This window comes from Mustelus asterias, chromosome 30, assembly GCF_964213995.1.
Source record: "Mustelus asterias chromosome 30, sMusAst1.hap1.1, whole genome shotgun sequence".
NCBI lineage: Eukaryota > Metazoa > Chordata > Chondrichthyes > Carcharhiniformes > Triakidae > Mustelus > Mustelus asterias.
The window spans coordinates 14,370,369-14,394,024 of record NC_135830.1 but is presented as its reverse complement, the minus strand read 5'-3'; the positions used below and the strand labels follow the sequence as shown (position 1 = coordinate 14,394,024).

General features: G+C 46.0%; 3 protein-coding genes across 5 annotated transcripts in view; 1 reads left to right on the top strand and 2 right to left on the bottom strand.

The window, feature by feature from the left end:
- The window catches only part of LOC144480817 (uncharacterized), a 1,107,688-nt gene that overhangs the window by 562,340 nt on the left and 521,692 nt on the right, over window positions 1–23,656 (bottom strand). The gene's annotated exons all lie outside the window — the stretch shown is intronic.
- The window catches only part of LOC144480906 (uncharacterized), a 433,772-nt gene that overhangs the window by 40,877 nt on the left and 369,239 nt on the right, over window positions 1–23,656 (top strand). The window contains 1 exon segment of the mRNA XM_078200533.1: window positions 1,569–2,186. Coding sequence (XP_078056659.1) covers window positions 1,569–2,186 — 618 coding nt within the window.
- LOC144480839 (ER membrane protein complex subunit 4-like) lies at window positions 6,794–13,658 on the bottom strand. The gene is made up of 5 exons (XM_078200461.1): window positions 13,500–13,658; window positions 12,737–12,848; window positions 12,377–12,530; window positions 8,531–8,691; window positions 6,794–7,735 (listed from the first exon to the last, which is right to left on the bottom strand). Exons 1-5 carry the CDS (start codon window positions 13,577–13,579, stop codon window positions 7,700–7,702), a joined length of 543 nt encoding a protein of 180 aa, XP_078056587.1. The 5' UTR covers window positions 13,580–13,658; the 3' UTR covers window positions 6,794–7,699.

The window sequence follows — 23,656 nt, the reverse complement described above, 5'->3', positions numbered from 1 at the left end:
TGGGGACTTGCAGCAACTGAAGGGAAAGGAAGTGAATCCAGGGAGGCTGCAGACTCTGGAACGATTACAGACGAACATCGGAATTAGCAGGATTAGGCCCAGGTATCTTTTTCTTTCTCTCTCAAAGATATTGACATCTTTTGGCTCCCTCAGGTTGTCGCATTTATTTATCTGGAGAATAGGATAGCCTCTTACCTAATGTTCACAATTAAAGGGGGAGTTTTCCCAGGAGAAGGCTGTTTGAATGAACAGTAAATTCGCCTGGGACAGAGATATGTTTAATGTAGTTATATGATACGTGCTATGTTATTTATGAATCCCTATTTCACGTCTTGATATATAAAAGGCACTGTGTCAACGTTACCTATTTCCACTGATGGAGACATTACAACACAAAAGGAATCCATTTGGCAACTCAAATCCATGCCAACCCTCTTTGGAGCAATTCAGCCAGTCCCATTCCCTCTCTATATTCCCATTCCCCTGAGTTTCACATCAGAATGGAATGGATGAGAATTCCAGATGAGCTGAGACTGGGGTGGAGTCGGGCGATGTCACTGAGATGGAAATAGTGATGATGATGTGGACATGTGGCTGGAAGCTCATCTTGGGGTGAAATATTTCACCAGGGTTGTGAACAGCCTGGTTCAGGTCAGACATGTTGCCAGGAAGAGGGATAGAGTTGTTGGCGAGCAAGTGGAGCTTGGAGAGGGGACTGAAGACAGTGGGTTCAGTCTTCCCAGTATTTATATGAAAGAAATTTCTGTTCGTTTAGTACTGGAAGTCAGATAAGTCAGGATGGTGTGTGGGTTGGAGGAACTCAGAGGTGATGGTGTTTATATCCATCTGCTATCTTGGTGGAGTTGAGGGTTTGTGAGATTCTGTCAAAGTTCTTGTCAAGTTGTAGATGTATAAAATCCCTTGCCTTCACCTCAGCCACTCCTACTTCTCTCTATCTCCTCCCAAAGTCCTGTGTAGACCCAGGCTGTGTGGCAGGTTTCATTCCCTGAGGGACATCAGCGAACCAGTTGGGTTTGTGTGACAATCCAGCAGCTTTCCTCACGGCAGCTCCACAAATTACCAGATGCATTCAGCTCAATTTCACAACCCACCGTTGTGTTTTTGTGGGTTCTTTCTCACTCACTTTTTTCTGTTTTAAATCAATTTCACAGGGGTTTACAAGAGGAAGATTTGCAGTTGAGAAACTGAAACAAAACATGATATCAGAACCTGATGGAGTCAGTCAATTTATTGTAACCTGAATATCATTGTATTTTGAAATTGGAAGAAAAAAGCACCACTCACAGTGGGGAGAAACTGTACATGTGTTCTGTTTGTGGACAAGACTTCAACCAATCATCTGGCCTTTGGGAACATAATTGCAGTCACAACAGGGAGATGGCATGGAAGTGTGAGGATTGTGGGAAGGAATTCAATTACCCATCCCTGCTGGAAACTCATCGACGCAGTCACACTGGGGAGAAGCCATTCACCTGCTCCCAGTGTGGGAAGGGATTCACTCAGTTATCCAGCTTACATATACACCAGAGGACTCATGCTGAGGAGAGGCCGTTCACCTGCTCCCAATGTGGGAAGGGATTCAATCAGTCATCCAACCTAGCAATACACCAGCGTGTTCACACTGGGGAGAAACCGTTCAGCTGCTCTGAATGTGGGAAGGGATTTTCTCACTCATCCACTCTGCTGATACACCAGCGAACTCACACTCAGGAGAGGCCATTCACTTGCTCCCAGTGTGGGAAGGGATTTGCTGACTCATCTACTTTGTTGAAACACCAGCGAGTTCACACTGGGGAGAGGCCATTCACCTGTTCCCAGTGTGGAAAGGGATTTGCTCAGTCAGCCACCTTGTTCACACACCAGCGAATTCACACTGGGGAGAGGCCATTCACCTGCTCTGTGTGTGGGAAAGGATTCAGTCGGTCATCAACTCTGCTGACACACCAGCGAGTTCACACTGGGGAGAAACCATTCATCTGCTCTGTGTGTGGGAAAGGCTTCAATCACTCATCCAACCTAGCAACACATGAGCGAATCCACACAGAGGAGAGGCCATTCATCTGCTCTGTGTGTGAGAAGGGATTCAATCAGTCGTCTAAACTAGCAATACATCAGCGGGTTCACACTGGGGAGAGGCCATTCACCTGCTTGCAGTGTGGGAAGGGATACGTTACCTCATCGAATCTTCTGACGCACCAGCGAATTCACAACGAACTATTGTGATTGGATTTAAAATTAGGGAGAAACCATGAAAATGTACAGACTGTGAGGAGAGTTTCAGATACCTGTCAGAGCTGGAAGCACACCGGGGACTGTTTGAAGATGGAGGGTTTCTACAGGCTGCTCTAAGACTTGTCTTCTCTCTGAAAGCTTCAGGACAGTCTATACTCATTATAGCAAGTATATTTATGGTCTCTAACTGTAACTGAAGTGGGATCTACATCTCTGAGGAATGTTGCATATTTGGAACTGAAATTGTGCTAAATTAAAAATTAAAGTTGTTTCCTTTCACTGTTAAATATTGTTCAACTGTTAATAGTTAAGCTGCTTCATTTTTTGGAATTATATTTAAGCTGTTATTAAATAAAGTTTGTTTGACCATGAAAGATTCCTAATTTGTCAGTGGAATTACTCCTGGAGTGAAGCCTCCGATCCTCACATTTATGCCAAAATAGAAAACTTTGTTTGGATCTAATCTGGCTTCCGAACATAATTTATGGGTTCTGGTCCAGGACACTTTTGGAAGGGATTCACTCTATAATCTCCCCTCCAACCATCCCCGCTTCACACTGGGGAGAGACCTTTTAAATGCCCAGACTGTGAGAACTGCGATAAAAGCTATGGAAAACTGATGTGTCATCAATGTGTTCACACTGATGAGAGACCATTCAGCTGCTTTTACTGTGAGATGGGGTTCAGGGAATCATTTCAACTCACTGTCCACCAGCGAGTTCACACTGGGGAGAGGCTATTCACCTGCTCTGAGTTTGGGAAGAGATTCACTCAGTTTTGAGGTTCGATTTCCAGTATCTACAGTACCTTATTTTGATCTGATTTTTTGTTTGATTTATTATTGTTGCATGTATTGGGATACAGTGAACAGTATTGTTTCTTGCGCACCATACAGACAAAACCTACCGTCCCAGCATTTTCTGTTTTCGTTCCTTTTGAAGGGTTCTCCCTCTCTCCTCCATCCTCACCGATAACAAGTCTGAGGAGCTCATGGAGCTCCTTTGTCACTAAAATGGAGACAACCTGATCAGCTGCCTCTGCTGTTTCCCTCCCTTCCACTGGCTCAAACTGTGTCTAACAATTTTCCCAAGCTTAAACTCATCTTTCTTTAGTTTCTCTCTGTCAAGCAGCAGATTTAGTAATCTATATTTGTATTATTGGATATTAGAAATAAGGTATAGATTTAAGTTAGTTTAATTCGGTGTTTCTGTGTACAGAAGGGTTAAAACTTTCATAGATTAATGTTAAATAAAGGTGTTTGCATGTATGAGGTTTTGGTTTCATTTCAAACTGCCCGTATTCTGTTTAGAGAATTTACAATGTGAAAACACACAAGTGTAAAGAAAGATTAGGTTGTTACTTGGCAACCAGTGGCCATTTTGGGTTAGAAAGAATTTCTGAGTTAGCTGAAGAGGAAACTGCCAGAAACATGAGGCACAACAATGGAGTAAGGGCAAGAAAGAAAGTCCCAGAAGTTTAAGAACAGATAGTTCTAGAAATCAGGGCATGAAAAAAGTCTGAGGAAAACTGAAGTCAAAGGGAATCTGAACAAGATTCTGTTCCCTGAAGTTAAAGGGGCAAAGAGTGGTTTCCAGTTAAAGGCAACACACATGGTGATGTTGGCTGGTGAAAAGCCAGACTCTGAAGTAATCCTAAGCTTGGGGACTTTGGTACCACCTGTGAAACAGTAGTGTTCTGTTGACATGGCTGGGTACCTGAGAGATTGCGTGGAAGCTTGAATGCATGTGATAATCTAAGGCAGAAGAATAGTGAAAGGAGAGATTGAAATCCTGGAAGTGGATCCTTGCTGAAAAGATCTGAGAGAGCGCATTTTTTGGGAGAACATTTTCGAAAGTGGATCTGGTTGATGAAAATTTCTGCGCACCAATTTCAATGACCATGTTACAATTCATGACGTTACACATGGCAGAATCTCAGCGTGATTACTCAGCATCAGGTTATACTCTGAACCGGTGCAGTGCAAATGGTGGAACTTACTGATCAAGAACCGGTCAGAGATTACATTGAATCACAGACAATTCTCTCATTCTTGGGCGACACAGTGATTAGCACTGCTGACTCACGGGTTCGAATCCCGGCTTGGGTCACTGTCTGTGTGGAGTTTGCACATTCTCCCCGTGTCTGCATGGGTTTGCTCCGGTTTCCTTCCACAGTCCAAAGATGTGTGGGTTAAGTGGATTGGCCATGCTAAATTGCCCTGAGTGTCAGGGGGGCTAGCTAGGATAAATGCACGAGGTTATGGGGAGAGGGCCTGGGTGGGATTGTGGTGGGTGCAGACTCAATGGGCCGAATGGCCTCCTTCTACACTGTAGGGATTCTATGAATATCCAGACCAGAAAGACATTGTTCGGTTTAACTAGTCTGTGCTGGGGTTTATATTTCATACAAGACACCTCCCATTCCATCTCCCTCATTTCAGCCTTTCAGCTCATCTTTCTAATCTCCTTTCCCTCATGTACTCATCACATTTCCTTTTTAAACGATGAGTTGTCCAGCTAGTTCCTGTGGCAGTGAATTTCACATTGTAATCAATCTCTGAGTATAGATGGTGAGTGACTTGGAGAGGAACGTGCAGGTGATGATGTTCCCATGCATTTGCTGCCCTTCTCCAAGGTGCTGGAGGTTGCGGGTTTGCAAGATGCTGTCAAAGAAGCCTTGGTGAGTGCTTGCAGTGAATCTTGTAGGTGGTACACACAGCTGCCACGTGAGTCAGTGTTGGAGGGAGTAGATGTTTGTAGAAGGATTGCCAATCAAGCTGCTTTGTCTTGGATGGTGTTGAGCTTCCTGAGTTGTTGGAGCTGCACTAATTCAGAAAATTGGAGCTTATTCAATTAGACAGAAGAGTTGTGCCTTGTAGATGCTGGACTTTGGGGAGAAAGATTAAACAGACCTTTTAATGGAAAATTTACCTGATCTGGCCCAGACACCACGAGGAGATGGAAATGGGATGTGTTCTGATTCTCAATTGAAACCCTACCCAACTGAAAAGGTGAACATTGAAGACTCGAACACGGGGGGAGGGATGTCTGTTAGTGTTCTTCAGCAGTGGAAGTGGGGATCAGGATTGTGCTGGAAGAACAGGAGTGATGGTGAAATGAGTCAGCAAATAGGGAATGGTTATTTAACCACCAGCTCGGGTTACTGAAGCCTGAATATTGTGGGAGAGAAAAGGCGAGAGTGTTGCAGAGTTTAAAGTGGAACAAGAGAGTCTTAAGCTGGTGAAGTCAGTGAAATCTGAGTCTCGTCTTTGTCTGCTGTCATTTTACAGAGGCCCCGCTTTGCTGAAAGCAATAGAGAAAACGCTGGAAAATCTCAGCAGGTTTAGCAGCATCTGTCAAGAGAGAAAAGAGCTGATGTTTCGAGTCTGGATGACCCTTTGACAAAGTTTTTTCTCTTTTGGTTTCAGATTCAGCATCCGCAGTAATTTGCTTTTATCCCATTTTGCTCAAACTCTTTATTTCCACAGTTACAGAATCAGTGAAAAGACATGACACATTCTTCACAGCAGCATCAAACTCACACTGACTGTTTCCTCACTCACCTCGAGGTTATCGATTCGCCTCCGGCCTCTTCCGTTCACTCCTGCTTCGGGTGTAGTCTCAGAATGGGGAGGGGGAGGATTAGTGACCACCTCCCCGCACCCCCCTCCCCCCACAAACACACACAGAGGAACGACTCAAACACAATCATTAAATAAAGCGAAAGCAGACATACATGTTTTGTGTGTGTGTGTGTGTATGTGCTTGCACACAGGTACACACACACACATGAACTGAAATGCGTGTACACCCACACAGACACACACTCAGACACAAGCGTGCATGCTCACAGACAAAATCGTAGGATTGCTACAGTGCAGAAGAGACCATTCAGCCCTTTGAGTCTGCACTGACTCTCTGACAGAGCATCTTACCCAGGCCCTATTCCCGTTACCCCATATATTTACCCCACTAATCACCCTGATCCACATATTTTGTTACATAAAGCAGCAATTTAGCATTAGCATGGTCAATCCACCTAACCAGCACATATTGAAGTTTGGGAGGAAACCAGAGCCCCCGGAGGAAACCCATGCAGACACGGGGAGAACGTGCCAACTCCACACAGACACGGGCGACACAATGGGGAGCACTGCTGCCTCACAGCACCAGGGACCTGGGTTCAAATCAAGCCTCAGGTTGTGTGAAGTGTGTGTGAAGTTTGTGCATTCTCCCAGTGTCTGTGAGAGTTTCCTCCGGTTGCTCCGGTTTCCACCCACACTCCAAAGACGTGCGATTGAGGTGGATTGGCCGTGCTAAATTGCCCCTTAGTGTCGGGGATATGATCAGTGTAAATACGTGGGGTTATGGGGATAGGGCCTAGGTGGGGTTGTTGTTGGTGCAGGCTCGGTGGGCCGATTGGTCTCTTTCTGCACTGTAGGGATTCTATGATTTATCCAAGGCTGGAATCGAACCCAGGTCCCTGGCGCTGTGAGGCAGCAGTGCTAACCACCATGCCACCATGCTGCCCAGGTGGGCACACAGTCAGCTGCACACACTACACTGTCAATCACCTGCCTCCAGCTGTCAGTGCTGAGGAAGTGAAACCAAGCTCCCCCCCTCCTCACTCACTGCTGTGTCAGGTGGATAGTAAAATCCCACGACCATTACTGGATGGAGCGAAGGAGAGCTCCCGCTGGTTTCCGAGGGCCGATCTTTATCCTTCAAACAGCCTAACATTTGGTGGTTATCCAACAGTTTGTAGGATCTGCTGTGTGCAGTGCCTGCCGGGTTTCCCAGGTGAACAGCAGTGACTGTGTTTGGGAAACAGGAAGCTGCTGTGTTGATTCAGAGCGGACTGGAACAGCCCAGAACAAGCACAGGAGCTAAATCATTCCCTCCTTTCGATGTTCCCGCCTGTCGTTCTGTAGGAAGAGATGGTGACTGCACAGCAAGATCCCACAAGGCATGATGCAACACACAGCCAGGGAACTTAATTTCAGAGATGGTTTGAGGGACCCCTGGGAGAACCTGTTACAGCAGCTTGAATCTCAGGAACAGGTTACACAAATCTGTGACCTTCTGACCTGGGTGAGAGAGAATGAGAGGCACCAGGATAAGCTGGGAATGACTGATCCAGGAACCTCCAGTCCCATCGTCAACCCGAACAGGCCCCTCATCCGAGGCTCAGCAAAGGGGGTCAACATGATAAACAACTGAATCCCCAGTGAAAAAATACACAGTCCCTGCTGTCAATATCTCCGGCCATTCCACATCGGTCACAGGTACACGGGCCAATGTTTGTGTGTGCGTGGGGGGGCAGTGATGGGAGGGCATGTTACCTACAGAAAGCCTGGTCTCAGGTTAGCCAGACGGCAGCAGGTTATGTCCGGTGTCGATCGTCCTCGGGCCGTGTCTCAGTGAGCGATAGGAGGAGAGTGGGACCATCACAGGACCAGGCCCCCGCCCGTGTTCTCCACTCTCTGTGTGAAAGGAGAAGGTGGTAAGAATCGGAGTGGGAATAGCTTCTGTCGAGCCTGCTCCACTATTCATCATCAACCTCATCTCCACTTTCCCCGCATTCCTCCCCATCCCTCAATTCCCAAAGATATCTCCACTTTCCCCGGAGTCTTCCCTCATCCCATAATTCCTAAAGATATCCCACTTTCCTCGCACTCCTTCCCATCCCTCAATTCCCAAAGATATCCCCGCTTTCCCTGCACTCCTCCCCATCCCTCAATTCCTAAAGATATCTCCACTTTCCCCGCACTCCTCCTCATTCTTCAATTCCCAAAGATATCTCCACTTTACCCAGTCTTCCCCCATCCCTCAATTCCCAAAGATATCACCACTTTCCCCACACTCTTCCTCCTATCTCTCAATTCCCAAAGACATCCCCACTTTCCCTGCACTCTTCCCCCATCCCTCATTTGTTTTTGTTCATTCGTGGGATATGGGCGTCTCTGACTGGCCAGCATTTATTGTCCATCCCTAGTTGCCCAAGGGCTGTTGAGAGTCAACCACGTTGCTGTGGCTCTGGAGTCACATGCAGGCCAGACCAGGTAAGGGCGGCAGATTTCCTGTGGTTGACTCTCAACTGCCCTTCAAGAGCAACCAGGGATGGACAATAAATGCTGACCAGCCAGTGATGCCCATGTCCCACGAATGAATAAAAAGAATTGGGCCCAATCTACTCAACCTCTCAGGCTCCACAGCCCTGAATGGTTTCCTCTTCCTATTTTCCTGGCTCCCCCTCACATACAGAGTGCGGATCTCACCTGGGGTGGCTGGATGAATGCCAGCCAGTCAGAGGCATGTGTGGGCAGCAGCCCCATTGCCTGGCACTTGTAGATGGCCAGGGCCAACCCCAGCAGGTTGCCGATGAAGTAGATGAGACGCTGCAGCCAGTGCTGATTCGAATTCCCCAGGACCCTAAAGACTGAGAGCGAGAATGGAAAAGCAGGAAGTTCAGGAACATGTGAGAGCCTTCCCTCATAACACAGCCCATCCATTTTAGGTATTAGTCTGGTAAACCGTCTCTGAACTGTCTCCAGCATACTTGAACATACTTGATATCCAGCATACTTGAACACTTCCTTAACACAAGGGGCGGCACGGTAGCACAGTGGTTAGCACTGCTGCTTCACAGCTCCAGGGACCTGGGTTCAATTCCTGGCTTGGGTCACTGTCTGTGTGGAGTTTGCACATTCTCCTCGTGTCTGCGTGGGTTTCCTCCGGGTGCTCCGGTTTCCTCCCACAGTCCAAAGATGTGCGGGTTAGGTTGATTGGCCAGGTTAAAAAGAAAATTGCCCCTTAGAGTCCTGAGATGTGTAGGTTAGAGGGATTAGCGGGTAAATATGTGGGGGTAGGGCCTGGGTGGGATTATGGTTGGTGCAGACTCGATAGGCCGAATGGCCTCCTTCTGCACTGTAGGGTTTCTATGATTTCTATGATTAAATAAGCTGACCAATACTGCACACAGTACTCCAGATGTGGTCTCACTAGTGACCTGTACAACTGAAGCATAACCTCCCTAGTTCTGTATTTAATTTCCATCACAATGAATGATAACATTCTATTAGTTTTCCTAATTACTTGCTGTACCTGCATATTAGCCTTTTGTGATTTATGCACTCAGACACCCAGATCTTGATCAATTGGGCCAGTGGGCTGACGAATAGCAGATGAAGTTTAATTTAGACAAATGCGAGGTGATGCATTTTGGTAGATTGAACCAAGGCAGGACTTACTCAGTTAATGGTAGGGCGTTGGGGAGAGTTACAGAACAAAGAGATCTAGGGGCACATGTTCATAGCTCCTTGAAAGTGGAGTCACAGGTGGACAGAGTGGTGAAGAAGGCATTCAGCATGCTTGGTTTCATTGGTCAGAATATTGAATACAGGAGTTGGAATGTCTTGTTGAAGTTTTACAAGACATTGGTAAGGCCGCACTTGCAATACTGTGTGCAGTTCCTATTATAGAAAGGATATTATTAAACTAGAAAGAGTGCAGAAAAGATTTACCAGGATGCTACCGGGACTTGATGGATTGAGTTATAAGGAGAGGCTGGATAGACTGGGACGTTTTTCTCTGGAGCGTAGGAGGCTGAGGTATGATCTTCTAGAGGTCTATAAAATGAGGGGGCACAGATCAACTAGATAGTCAATATCTTTTCCCAAAGGTAGGGGAGTCTAAAACTAGAGGGCATAGGTTTAAGGTGAGAGGGGAGAGATACAAAAGTGTCCAGAGGGGCAGTTTTTTCACACAGAGGGTGGTGAGTGTCTGGAACAAGCTGCCAGAGGTAGTAGCAGAGGCAGGTACAATTTTGTCTTTTAAAAAGCATTTAGATAGTTACATGGGTACGATGGGTTTAGAGGGATATGGGCCAAATGCGGGCAATTGGGATTAGGTTCGGGGTTTTAAAAAAGAAAGGGCGGCATGGACAAGTTGGGCCGAAGGGCCTGTTTTCATGCTGTAAACCTCTATGACTCTATCCCTCTGAATCTCTGAGCTCTGCAATCTCTCAAAATTTAGACAAAATGCTTATTTTTCATTCTTCCTGCCGAAATGGACAATCTCACATTTGCCCACATTCTACTCCATTTGCCAGATATTTCCCCACTCACTTAACCTTTCTATCTTTCTGTACTCTCTGTATGTCCTCTTCACAACCTACTTTCCCATCTATCTGTGTGTCATCGGCAAATTTGCCAAACATCCCTTCATCCAGTCATTCATATAAATTTCATTCCTTGCCTCAAATTTGATTCCTTTTCCACTATTTAGTTTGAAACCGTCTCTATTTTCCTCATCATGGGGTTCGCAAGAACACCGGCCCCAGCACAGTTCAGATGTAGACTGTCCCAATGGTACAGATCCCACTTTACCCAGTACTGATGTCAGTGTCCCATGAACCAGAACCCACCTCCCACACCAGTTAGGGCGGCACAGTGGTTAGTACTGCTGCCGCACAACACCAGGGACTCGGTTCTATACTGGCTTAGAATCCCTACAATTCTGAAGGAGTCCATTCAGCCCATCGCTTCTGCACCGACCATAATCCCACCCAGGCCCTATCCCTGTAACACAATGTATTTACTCTGTTAGTCCCCCTGACACTATGGGACAACGAACCATAGCCAATCAATTTAACCCGCACATCTTTGAACTGTGGAAGGAAACCGGAGGACCCGGAGATAGACAGAGAACATGAATACTCCACACACACGGTCACTCGAGTCTGGAATCGAACCTGGGTCCCTGCCGCTGTGAGGCAGCAGTGCTAACCACTGTGCCACCCCTTGGGTCACTATCTGTGCAGAGTTTGCACGTTCACCCTGTATCTGTGTGGGTTTTCTCCGGGTGCTCCGGTTTTCTCCCAGTCTGAAAGACGTGCTAGTTAGGTGCACTGGCCACGCTAAATTCTCCCTCATTGTACCCGAACATGTACTGGAGTGTGGCGACTCGGGGATTCTCACAGTAACTTCATTGCAGTGTTAACGTAAGCCTACTTGTGATACTAATAAATAAACTTTAACGCAGCCTTTCAGTCACGCATTCATCCCTCCGATCTGATCTGTCCTATACCTATTAGCATGTGGCTCAGGTAATAATTCAGAGATTATAACCATTGAGGTTCTGCTTCTTAATTTAGTGCTTAGGTCCTCATATCGACACTGAAAACCTCCTTCTTTATCTCTGTTGTTTATACCTACATTGATGAGGACAACTGGAACCTTCCCCTCCCCACTGAAATTTCTTCTCCAGCCCTGATCAGATGTCCTGAACACTGGCCCCAGACAGGCACCACAGCCGCCTGGATTCACATTCTTTACTGCAGAGAATGTGCCAATCCCTCTGACTATACTGTCCCCCATTATCACTGCAATCCTTTTTGCTCCCCTCACTAGAATGGCTTCCTGTACCACAGTGCCATGGGTAATTGGCTCATCCATCCTGCAGCTCCCATTCATCCAAACAAGCTGAAAATACCTCAAACTGGCTGGACAAGTTTGCCTCACTTTCCTGTTCCTGACCACTGACCAAATCAGCAGACCCTGGGCCAAGAGGTGTGACTGCTCCCTGATACAAAGAATCCAGGTAACTTTCCCCCTCCCTGATGCATTGCAGTGTCTGTAGTTCAGCCTCCAGCTCATAAACTCTGAACCAGAGCTGCTCGAACTTCACTGACTGCAGACATGGTTGCCCTGGATCAAACTGACAGCCAGGAGCTCCCACATGCTGCAGCTGTGACACATCTTTAATGTGTGCGAATAAACTGTTTAATTATTTTACCTAATTACATATTTTATTTTTGTTTTCAAGTATTTTAGTTTTTAAGTATTTTATTAACCTTACCACCAGTTGCTGTACTATTTTAATCCTTAATAATAGAATAAACCGTAGTCACTTAGCAGATCCTCACCAAAAATCTAGCTTCTTCTCCTGTAGAAGAGTAAGATCACTTCCTGACGGCTGAGAAAGTTAGAAAGCAAAACAGCACCCCTTTCCCTTTCTTCTCTAACTCCCTTAATTACCCAACTCCCAGAACTCTATTCTAAGCTACAGTCAAGTGATGCCGGTTCAGAGCTGTTTCTGAGCTGCAGATTCGATACAATACTCACTTGCAGACATGGACATCAAGGCCTGTATGGGTCTCCAGGCCATCATGCACACCATCATGATAGGGAGGATGGAGATGGTGTTGCCAGCCATGTACATGATGAACAGATTCATGGGCAGCTGTTTCAATGGGCCCAAGGCGATGTCCCAGCAGCGCTGAAAACAGAAAGTGAGCAGGGTATCAGTAAAGGGGGCCGGTTAGGGGAGGCCATATGCTGATCTTATATCCAGGCCTTGAAGTAAGCATGATGATTAACCCTTTATCACACAGGCTGCTGTGGTTCACCAAGGTACTTCACCACCGTGGACAAACCAGGGGCGTTGTCAGCCACACACTAAAGACACATTCAAATCCAACTTACTTTCTCAACCAGGATCCGGTCTGTTTCTTGGACGCAGATGTCCGGTAGCTGTTTGTCCGAATATGCGACTGGGTACATGGAGTCTCTCTGGCCACACTGTTGATCACGGCTCCTGTGAGAAACAGAAAACATAAATTGGTCACCCTTTCAAGACCTTCTTTAAAGAGGGAGTCTCTCTGTTGAGGACCCAACATGGTGACAATAGTGCCAACATGAACTAAAGCTTGGGCAAACCTCGGACACACACTGCCGTTGTGTCCACTGAACTGCCACGGGAATGGAGGGTGGCAGAAGTGGATTAGTGCCAATTGATAATCAGGGTGCCAATCCAGTTGCCCTCCATTTCGGGACAAAGTGACAAATCACCAGATGTACCAAATTGTATCTTGAAAACAAACACTGCGGGACATTGAGAGAGATCCAGTTCAGCACCGGGCCCTGGAAACCAGCAATCGTTCCTCCAACCACCACCGCAGTTGGCACCTGATCAGGTGGAGGGGCTGAAACCAAAAGGGCATCTCAGGGTCATGACCTGGGGAAAAGATGCCAAGTGGGGTCTGAGTGGTTTCTGGAGGATTTGAGGGGCTGCTTTGTGATGAGGAGCTCGGTGAGGGGTAAAAGAGGCGTGAAAAACCCGGGGTTGGGAAGTTTTGGGTTGGTGCCACATCCCCGGGTCAGTGTGCGGTGGCCTCCCCTCGGGAGAGACGGGCTGACCCGGCTTGCCTCCTACTCGAGCCCCCGGCACCCCGCGCGGCCTCCGCACCTGCTGCTGCCACTCAGGTTAAGCTCGAGGGTCCACTTGTGCCAGCGCGCCCGGTTGACAAGCCCCGCCCCTGCAGCCATGACAACGCCGCCGACCGTTAACCGTCCCCCCTTTCAAATCTGATTCAGATCAAGAGAAGAAGCCGCGCGCTTCCGTCAACAAAACACTCCCGCTGCAATGCGCATGTGCAAGCCCAACCGCCTCTGCGTTCTGCGTGCACCGCCCAAAGCCCCGCCCCCACATCGTCGTCATCTTTTTTAGGGGCACATCTGTTCCGGCCCTTCACCTTCTGTCCAAATGGAGCACGTTTGCCCCGCACAAAGATGGACATCACTTAATGTCAGCGATATTTGCAATATTGAGTCCAGATGACCCTTTATCAAAGCAAAAAGAATTGGGAGATATTTATACTGCAGGGTGAGGGAATGAAAGATGAGCCATAGCCACAGAAACCAGGGGAAAAGACTGCTAATGGCTGTCCACATTCTCCCTGTGGACAACCATTATAGCACCAGGGACTCAGGTTTGTTTCTCGGCTTGGGTGGCTGTCTGGGCGGAGTCTGCACGTTCTCCAGGTGCTCCTGGAGAACATGCTCCTCTTTTTCTTCTCATGAAAATCCAGTATTTCAGATCGCCCTGAATGAATTTTGAGGCCCAGGTCAGAGCGAATAAATAAAAGCAAAAAACTGTGGATGCTGGAATCTGAAACAAAAACTGAAAATGAACCACTGTGGTAAATGCATCATTCTCAATCTATTTTACTAGGTATTTGTTTCATTATTCAACATTTAACATCAATACATTTACTTATTATGCATCTCCTCATTCGAAAGTGAATATTCAGAGAGTTCATAAAAGAGAGCGAGGCGATGATAGGGATCTAGATGAGTATACGGCTTGTAGGAAGGGACTTAAGAAAGAAATTAGGAGAGCAAGAAGGGGTCACGAGAAGGCCTTGGCAGGTAAGATTAAGGAGATGCCTGAGGCGTTCTATAAATACGTGAAGAGTAAAAGGATGAGATGTGAAGGAATAGAACCTATAAAATGTGAAGGTGAGAAAGTCTGTACAGAACTGGAAGAAATAGCAGAGGTGCTTAATGAATATTTTACCTCGGTATTCACGGTGGAAAAAGACCTGGGTGGTTGTACTACAGGATTGAGGTGGACTGAAAAGATTGAGTATGAGGACATTAAGAAAGAGGGTGTGTTGGAAATTTTGAATAGCATCAAGATAGATAAGTTGCTGGGACCGGGTGGGATGTACCCCGGGTTACTATGGGAGGCGAGGGAAGAGATTGCAGAGCCTCTGGCGATGATCTTTGCATCATCAATGGAGACGGGAGAGGTTCTGGAGGATTGGAAGATTGCGGATGTGGTTCCTATATTGAAGAAAGGGAATAGGGATAGCCCAGGAAATTACCGACCGGTGAGTCTAACCTCAGTGGTTGGTAAGTTGATGGAGAAAATCCTGAGTGACAGGATTTCTGAACATTTTGAGAAGTTTAGTATGCTCAAAAGTAGTCAGCACGGCTTTGTCAAAGGCAAATCGTGTCCTACGAGCCTGGTGGAGTTCTTTGAAAATGTGACTGAACACATTGACGAAGGAAAAGCGGTAGATGTGGTTTACATGGACTTCAGCAAGGCATTCGATAAGGTCCCCCATGCAAGACTTCTCGAGAAAGTGAGAGGGCATGGGATCCAAGGGGCTGTTGCCTTGTGGATTCAGATCTGGCTTGCCTGCAGAAGGCAGAGAGTGGTTGTAGATGGGACTTTTTCTGAATGGAGGTCGGTCACCAGTGGAGTGCCCCAGGGATCTGTTCTGGGACCCTTGATGTTTGTCATTTTCATAAATGACTGGATGAGGAAGTGGAGGGATGGGTTGGTAAGTTTGCCGACGACACGAAAGTTGATGGTGTTGTGGATAGTTTGGAGGGATGTCTGCCTGGGTATTGACAATACCAGAATAAATAATAAGCATCGTCGGTATAGGTGCAGATTAAAGTGACATCTTCTCCCTCTGTCTGTGTGAGTGAGGATTCCAGCTGAGTAACAGAATCTCCATCGTTCAGATCGAGAACACAAGGTTAACAAACAAAAGTCATTGATTAAAAGTTCACTTGAAGCGAGGGTGAAAAATCAGTGCAACATAAAAGAAGGTATTAAATTCTAACACATTCACTCCAACTGATCTCTGTCCCCTTTCACAATCCCTCGGAGAATCCTCCCTCCTGCCTCATCTCAAATACCTCTATCCCTTTCTACCTCAGCGGTTTCTCTAGTTTGCCCTCCAATGCATCGTTAATCCTCTCCTCAACAGTTCATTGTGTCAGTGTGAGTCACTTCTACAGAACTCTTTCAAAAAAAATTTCTCTGTAATTCCCAGTTGATCTTTTTGTTTCACTTAGATTTATGGGACACAGATATGTAATACTCCCCAAATGGAATCATCCTCTACCCGTCCAGCACACTAAATCTCTTTGATTTGATTTATTATTATTTAAATTGATTTGATCATCATTGTCCAGAAATCAGTCAGATTACCTGATTGTCTTCTCGTCCAGAGAGAGAGCAATCATAATTTTTATAATGCTTTCTGATAGCTCTCATCTTCCAATCCTGGTACCATCTCTTTAAATCGCCTTTGCTGTGCGCTTTTAGAATCTGTCCTCCAAAAGACCAAAGCCACAAACAAAGATTCATTTGTGCTCTAAGGCAGGTCTAATACTTGTTTAACACGAAAGTCCTGCTTTTCAAACTTATTCCTCCATAAATTAAACTCCCTTTTACTCTTTTTCAAGTTTCAAACTTCTTACCGACAATGAATGTCACCCAGAAAACAGCGAGAAGGGAGCACCGCATCGCTGCTGCTGCTCCTGGATTCCCGGGACTTGTGTCTCCGAAAGTTGCAGAATATCGAACGAGATAAAGCTGAGAGCAGTGGATGTCACATCCTACAGAATCAATGGGAGGAAGAGCTGAGATCACTGGATCGAGAATTAAGAGAATATTAGATAACACCTGTGGTGAACCATCGTTGGTTCCCACTAGGTAGTACTGAGCCAGGGTCTGGACAGTACTACGAGTCTGTATATATGTTGCTGTTGGGGTTAGGGATGGGTTGTTCTACTTGTTCCATACTCTCTGTATCATTTTCCTTTTTGTTTAACGACGAGAGTTTAATTAATAGTAAATAAAATTGATGCGCGTTATCACTCACGAGGCTTGATATGCTCAAGGAAATAAAGGCTTTTATTTACTATTACAACGAAGCTACCATATATAGTACACGATCCCAGACTGAGGGGTCCCAAGCAGAGCAGTGACCTTTATACCTCTCCCAGGAGGTGGAGCCCGACTGGGATGTACCATAATAACTATAATACAGGTGTAACAGCCCAACCCTAACCCCAACAGTAACAAATAGAACAACCCATCCCTAATCCCAACAGCAACATATATACAGACTCGTCGTACTGGCCAGACCCTGGCTCAGTACTACCTAGTGGGAACCAACGATGGTTCACCACAACACCATCTGCTTATTGGCTTATTGCTGACAGAGTCTTCAGGTGATATCCAATCATCCCGTCGGCTCTACCCTAATTAGAAATGACTGTCTTCTTGAAGCCGGGTCAAACCATTCGCGCAGGAGGAAACTTAATGGAGCTGTAAATACTCGCTGAGGTTTTTGTACGGGGTTTTACCTTTAATCTAACGCTGTGCACAGTGATACATGCCAGCACAAAAACTCTTCAGCAGCTGTTGCTGCTACTGCTGTCGCATGTATCATCTCAGCTGCGACAGCAGAATGTCGCTGATTGATGCAACTATCAATTCCACTCCCATGAAGCAACGCACCCGATTAAAACCGTCCATGTGATTTCACATGAGCACTGGCTAAAAATATTTGGCACAGCACACCTGTAGGGGTTAGATAACCAGCAGGATGTTCTGCGGTTGGGGTAATTTTTCAGGAAAATTGTTAAAAGAACGGAGGTAAGGAAGCTGAGGTGGAAAAGTGGGCGGGGATGAGGGAGGGGGGATTGGGGGAGGGGGGGCGGGCAGGCGGGAAGGTGAGGAATTAACCTCGAGAATTCCCCAGCTCAGGAAGAAGGCAATTGAAGGCACAGTTGCGGATTGAGGGGCGAAAAGAATTAGGGGCACTTTCAAAAGGCAAAAACTATAGAAACAACAGATTGAAAAAGAACACAGGTTGGAGACGATTCCAGAGACGTTGAGAAGGGCATCCATCGAAGGATTTGATGAGAAGTAGGTGAATCGGTTTTGGTTTTATTTATCATCTCAAGGGGTGAGGACTTCGCTCACATCCCTAATTGCCCTGAATTGAATGGATTGTTTAAAGTTTATTAATTAGTGCAACAGCTGGGCTTACATTAACACTGCAGTGAAGTTACTGTGACAATCCCCCCGTCGCCACACTCTGGCACCTGTTCGGGTACACTGAGGGACAATTTAGCATGGTCAAGGCACCTAACCAGCACGTCTTTCGGACTGTAGGAGAAACCGGACAATTGTTAGATCATTCCAGATGGCAAGCCATTGCTGTGCATCTGGAGTCAGATCAGGTAAGCTTGGTTCTGTTATCCAGCCTCAAAACCTTGACTCAATTTTCTCTCCACAGATGCTGGGATTTTCCAGAATTTTCTGTTTTTGCTTCGAGCCTAGAGAACCCTTCGTCAGAGCTAGCGAAAGGTCATCTAGACTCGAAACGTGTGCACTATTCGCTCCCCACAGATGCTGTCAGAGCTGTGAGATTTTCTAGCATTTTCTGTTTGTGTTGAGGAAGTTCTGCAATATCACTCATCAATGTTTAGATGAGGTATCAAATAATCTGCCTTGTCTGTTGGGCGTTTAATGTCCCGTGGCTGATTTGAAAGGGGAGCTGTCGAGTTAGTCAAAGAGTCATAAACTTCTACAGACCTTCGGCCCATCTTGTCTGTGCTAGCCATCAAACATGTAACCATTCCAATCACATCTTCCAGCTCTTGGTCCATAACCTTGTATATAATGCGTGTCAGGTGGTCATCGAAATGCTTCTTTCATAGCTGGAAAATCCTGGGGGCAACCATTGACCAGAAACCTTTAAGAGTCAACCATATTGCTGTGTTTCTGGAGTCACATTTAGGCACATTTCCTTCCCTAAAAGGGCATTAGTAAACAAGATGGGTTTTGACAACAATCGACAATGGTCTCAATGGTTTTTTTATTTACTTCAAATTTCATCATCTGCCTTGTTCGGATTTGAACTTGGGTACCCGCCCGACTTAGTAACCTGGGTCCTTGAGTCGCTAATCTAGTGTCAATACCAGTGGGCTATCAACTGCCCATATCCCAGTATTGAAAACCCACAACCATCAATGAGCGGACACATGTTGTTAGGTCAGGATGAGATCAGAAATGGAGATGAAGTCCTAAGTGATGTTCTTCCTATAAACCTTCTGTTCTACCAGGATGGAAGATTCCATCACTCAACCCCTTTTCGACATGTTTCCACCTCCCTGCAATTAACACATAATATTTACAATGTTGACATTGTAAATACTGAACGTACTCCCCTTTGAAAATCACTAACGAACCGGCTCCCCCACTCTAACTATTTGGCTCCTGAACAACCAGAAACGAGTGCAAATCATTTAAATCTGCGTGATTTTGACACCTGCCTTCCTGCCAATGCAATTATCTCTCCTTGGGTATTCCATATAAATACGAATTTGGATGGCGAATATTCTGTGTCAGCTCAGTTTCTCAAGACTCCACACATAATTGCAGGATGTTATTCTTACATAGCTTTGCTCTGAAGGGTGAGACATGGATGGGTGTTGGATGTTTCCTGAGTGATGACTTTCGTTGAGAATGGAATATATTCAAGGTGTTCATTATTCTCGACACGAGTCTGTGTCCTCAGCCCCTTACTTTACTCCTCATACACCTAAGATTCTGTGGCCAAATTCCCCTCAAGCTCGATTTGCAACTTTGCTGAGACGCCACTGTAGTAGGGCGGATCTCAGACAATGATTAGACAGAGCACAGGAAAGATAGAGAGAATTTGGTGAATTGATGCGATGCTAATAATCTCTCCCTCAGTGTCAACAAAACAAATGACCTAGTCATCGACTTCAGGAAGCGTGATGGAAGACACGCCCTTGTCGACATCAACGGGATGAAGTGGAAATACTCAAGAGCTTCAGGTTTCTCGGTGTCCGGATCACCAACAACCCGTCTTATCTCTCCACGCCGAGGCTGCAGTTAAAAAAAGCCCACCAACGCCTTCACTTTCTCAAGAGGCTAAGGACATTCGGCATGTCCGCTGCGACTCTTACCAACCTTTAGAGGTGCACCATAGAAAGTATCCTTTCTGGCTCTATCACGGCTTGCTCCTGCTCTGTCCAAGATCACAAGAAACTACAAACGATCGTAAACGAAGCCCAGTTCGCGAAAGCGAACCAGCCTCCCATCCTTTGACTCTGTCTACACTTCCCACTGCCTCGGCAAAGCAGCCAGCATTATCAAGGACCACACGCACCCAGGGCATATTCTCTTCCACCTTCTTCCGTCGAGAAGAGATGCAAAAGTCTGAGGTTACGTATCAACCGTCTCAAAAGCAGCTTCTTCCTTGCTGCTGTCAGACCTTTGAATGGACCTAACTCATATTAAGTTGACCTTTCGCTACAACCTGCGTTGGAAATGCGTTGGGTTGCATGGGATGGCAAGGGATAGTCTGTGAGAGAGTCGATACAGATTTCATGGGCCTCATAACTGCTTCTGCACTTTAGTGATTCTATGAATCTGGTGTGCACGACCAAATCTGAAATCGAAGCAGAAAATATTGGGAATATTTAGCAGGTCAGACAACAGTTTGGAGATAGAAAGAGAGTTCCCAGTTTTTGACTGTGACCTTGCATCAGGAGAGTTAGAAATCTAATAGGCTTTGAGCAACTGAATGGGCAAAGCGGGAAGAAAATAAAGTACAAAATCTGAGATAAGGTGGAGGGTATGAGAGATTCGTTTGCAAAGAATTTCATGTTCCAACTTTTTATTGTTTATTTATAGGTTTGTGCGTGTTACTGGGTCGCGAAGCATTTATTGTCCAAGGTGGCGGTGAAGTACCAACTTGAACCATTGCAGTCCATGTGGTGTAATTACACCCACCGTGATGCGAGGGAGGGAGTCCCATGATTTTGACTCAGCCACAATGAAGGAATGGTGATACATTTCCAAGCCAGGATGGTGAGAAGCTTGGAGGGGAATGTTGAATGAGATTCAGTAATGGTAATGCGGTTGAATTTTTAAGGGCGACTGTTCGACTCTTTCTTGTTGGAGATGGTCATTGCCTGGCACTTGTGCAGCTTAAATGTTTTGTTGTGACCTGCCAGCTCAAGCCTGGATATTGTCCAGGTCTTGTTGCATTTGGACATAGAGTGCGTCGGCATCTGAGGAGTTGCGAATGATGCTAAGCATTGTGCAGTCATAAGCAGAGATCCCCACTTCTAACCATTTGATGGTATGAAGGAAGCAATGTTTGCAAGTTTTGTTGTATTGTTCCATCCTGGGCAAATCAAAACAGCTTTGTGAGCAGGTATTTGCGCAGTTTTTATGTTTGAAACAACCGTGCATGAAATATGCGCCATGTGAAATTAACATTAAGCATGTGGCTAAAAGGATGCGCATGGACCCACTATTGTGAGCGAACGTAAGTTCACACTGCGACAATGATTATCTCAATAGCCATCGAAATAATCTGCTGCTTTCAGTTACTTAGTATTAGTGAAGAGCACACATTGTCACATTGCGTCTGACAATCAGAAACGTTTCAATACATAATCCGCATGTTTAGCAGTAAGGAATAACCTTTCGAATTTCTCAGTTTCAGGAGAAACTTGCTTTTCTTTCGTCTATTCTGGTCCTGGTCAAGATTCACAGGGTGCATCCACATTCAATGATCAGCTATCTGGCCTGAACTCCGCGTGAGTGTCCTTCACCAACAGCTCTGTGTAATTCTGTCAGACTGGAACAGGAAGGGTCAGTCGCGCTTCTCGGTTGTTTCATTCGTCTCGCGTGTATACCTTTGCTCAATAGTGGAAGAAAAAACGGTAGCTAATCTATGTATTTGTCAATGCTCTCATTGTCATTGCTCTCCCAATGCTCTCTGGTGGCACAGTGAACAGAACGCACTCATCAATGCAACAGAAACATCGACTCATAGAATCGACACACAGACGCTGGTCTTTCGGTCGTTCCAACATACTGATATTATTGCCGCGGATGGCCTTTCCTCCAATGCTCTTCATCCAATCCGATCAATATATTTTTAGGTTTCCTTCTCCCTCGTATGCTTAACTAGATTCGCCTTAAATGCATCTGTGCGATTTGCCTTAGTTACTCCCTGTGGTAGCAAGTTCCACATAAGAACCACAGAGCAATGGAATAATTACTGTGCAAATGGGGCTTGAATCCCACAAAGGCAGATGCTGAAATTTGAATTCAATAAAAATCTGAAAGCAAAGATCTAATGATGACCATGAAACCATTGTCGATTGTCGTGAAGAATAATCTGATTCACGAATGTCGTTTTATGGAAGGAAATCTGCCTTCCTTACTTGATCTTGCTTACATGTGACGGCATATCCACGCAACAATGCGGTTGACTCTCAAGCACCATTTGAAATGACCTAAGAAACCATTCAATTCATGGAAAATTAAGCGTGGGCATCCCATGAATGGAAAGAAAAGCAGGGAAATGGCTGCAATTCCTCTTGTGGGTTTTTGTACAAGTCTGGATGTGATCTATATCAGTGTGCTGCTGTGCACAGTAATACGTCGCGCTGTCTGCTATTGTTAACGTGCTGACAGAGAGATCGAATACGTTGTTGGAAAGGTCCTTGGATGCAATGAATCGTCCACCAAGCTCCTGATTGTAATCCTTGCTATTTTCATTATTGTACCAAAGCAGCCATCCCAGTCCCGTCTCAGGACTGTGCCGGTACCAGAGCATGATGAAGCTCCCAATATCAAATCCGCTGGTTTTACAGGTTAGGGTCAGGGATTGCCCTACTACCCCCGTTTCTGCCTCTGGCTGGGTCAACACCACATCCGACTGGACGCCTGCTAAAGAGAAGAAACAATAATTATGGTGAGGTGAATCCAGTTTGTGTCACTGCACAGGGAATGATTGATGTCAAACAGAAACTGTGCAAATTTTCTGATAATATCCAACTACTCACAAGATAAGATGACAAGGAACACACAGAGAAATATCGCTAGCATCATGCTCATGGAGCCTGTGTTAAATTAGACACCCGACAGAACCTCCAGTCACTCACTGAACAACGTACTAAGCTGATCGTTAGATTCTGATCGTCAGTCACAAGGATTTGTGCAATGGGCGGGGGAAGGCCTTGACAAGACAACGACTATTGGCTGCCTGGAATGGAAGACGCTGTCATCACATGATGACACCCACCTTAATACAGAATGGGCGTCAACAAATCTTCATTGTTAATTAAGTCTGCACAGACTCACTGTTACTCACGATGAATTGAACCCTATTCCTGATGTTCCCGTTAACATTACCATTTGGAATATTGTTTCACTAGGTGACCGATTTCATGTTGCTTTAGCCTCACTGTGTTAGCTGTGCACTGACATAAGCAGGGTGTCCTCCATTGTCACCCTCCTGACATCGAAAGCAAATATATTGTGTGTAAGGTCATTGGAAGCAGTGACTCTTCCTTCAGACTCCTCACTGTTGGATATTTAGCTGGTCCTGCCTCTTCCCGGTACTCTTCTGGTTCTAATATGGCCACTGGCCACTGAAGTCGAAGCAACTGGTTTTGGAGGCTAGGGGCAGGAACTACCCTGGGAGCCCCATCTCTGCTTCTGACTGCGTCAGCGATACTTCCAACTTGACATCTGTTAAAGTTAGAGAGACATCAGTCATGGTGAAGGGCGACACGGTAGCACATTGGTTGACACTGCTGCCGCATTACACGACAGAACAGGTTTCGATTCCAGCCTTGGCTGACTATATGGAGTTTGCACGGTCTCCCCGTGTGTGTGTAAGTTTCCTCTCGGTGCTCCGGTTCCCTCCCATAGTCCAAACATGTCTGAAGTTTTGGTGGATTGGCCATGCTCAATTA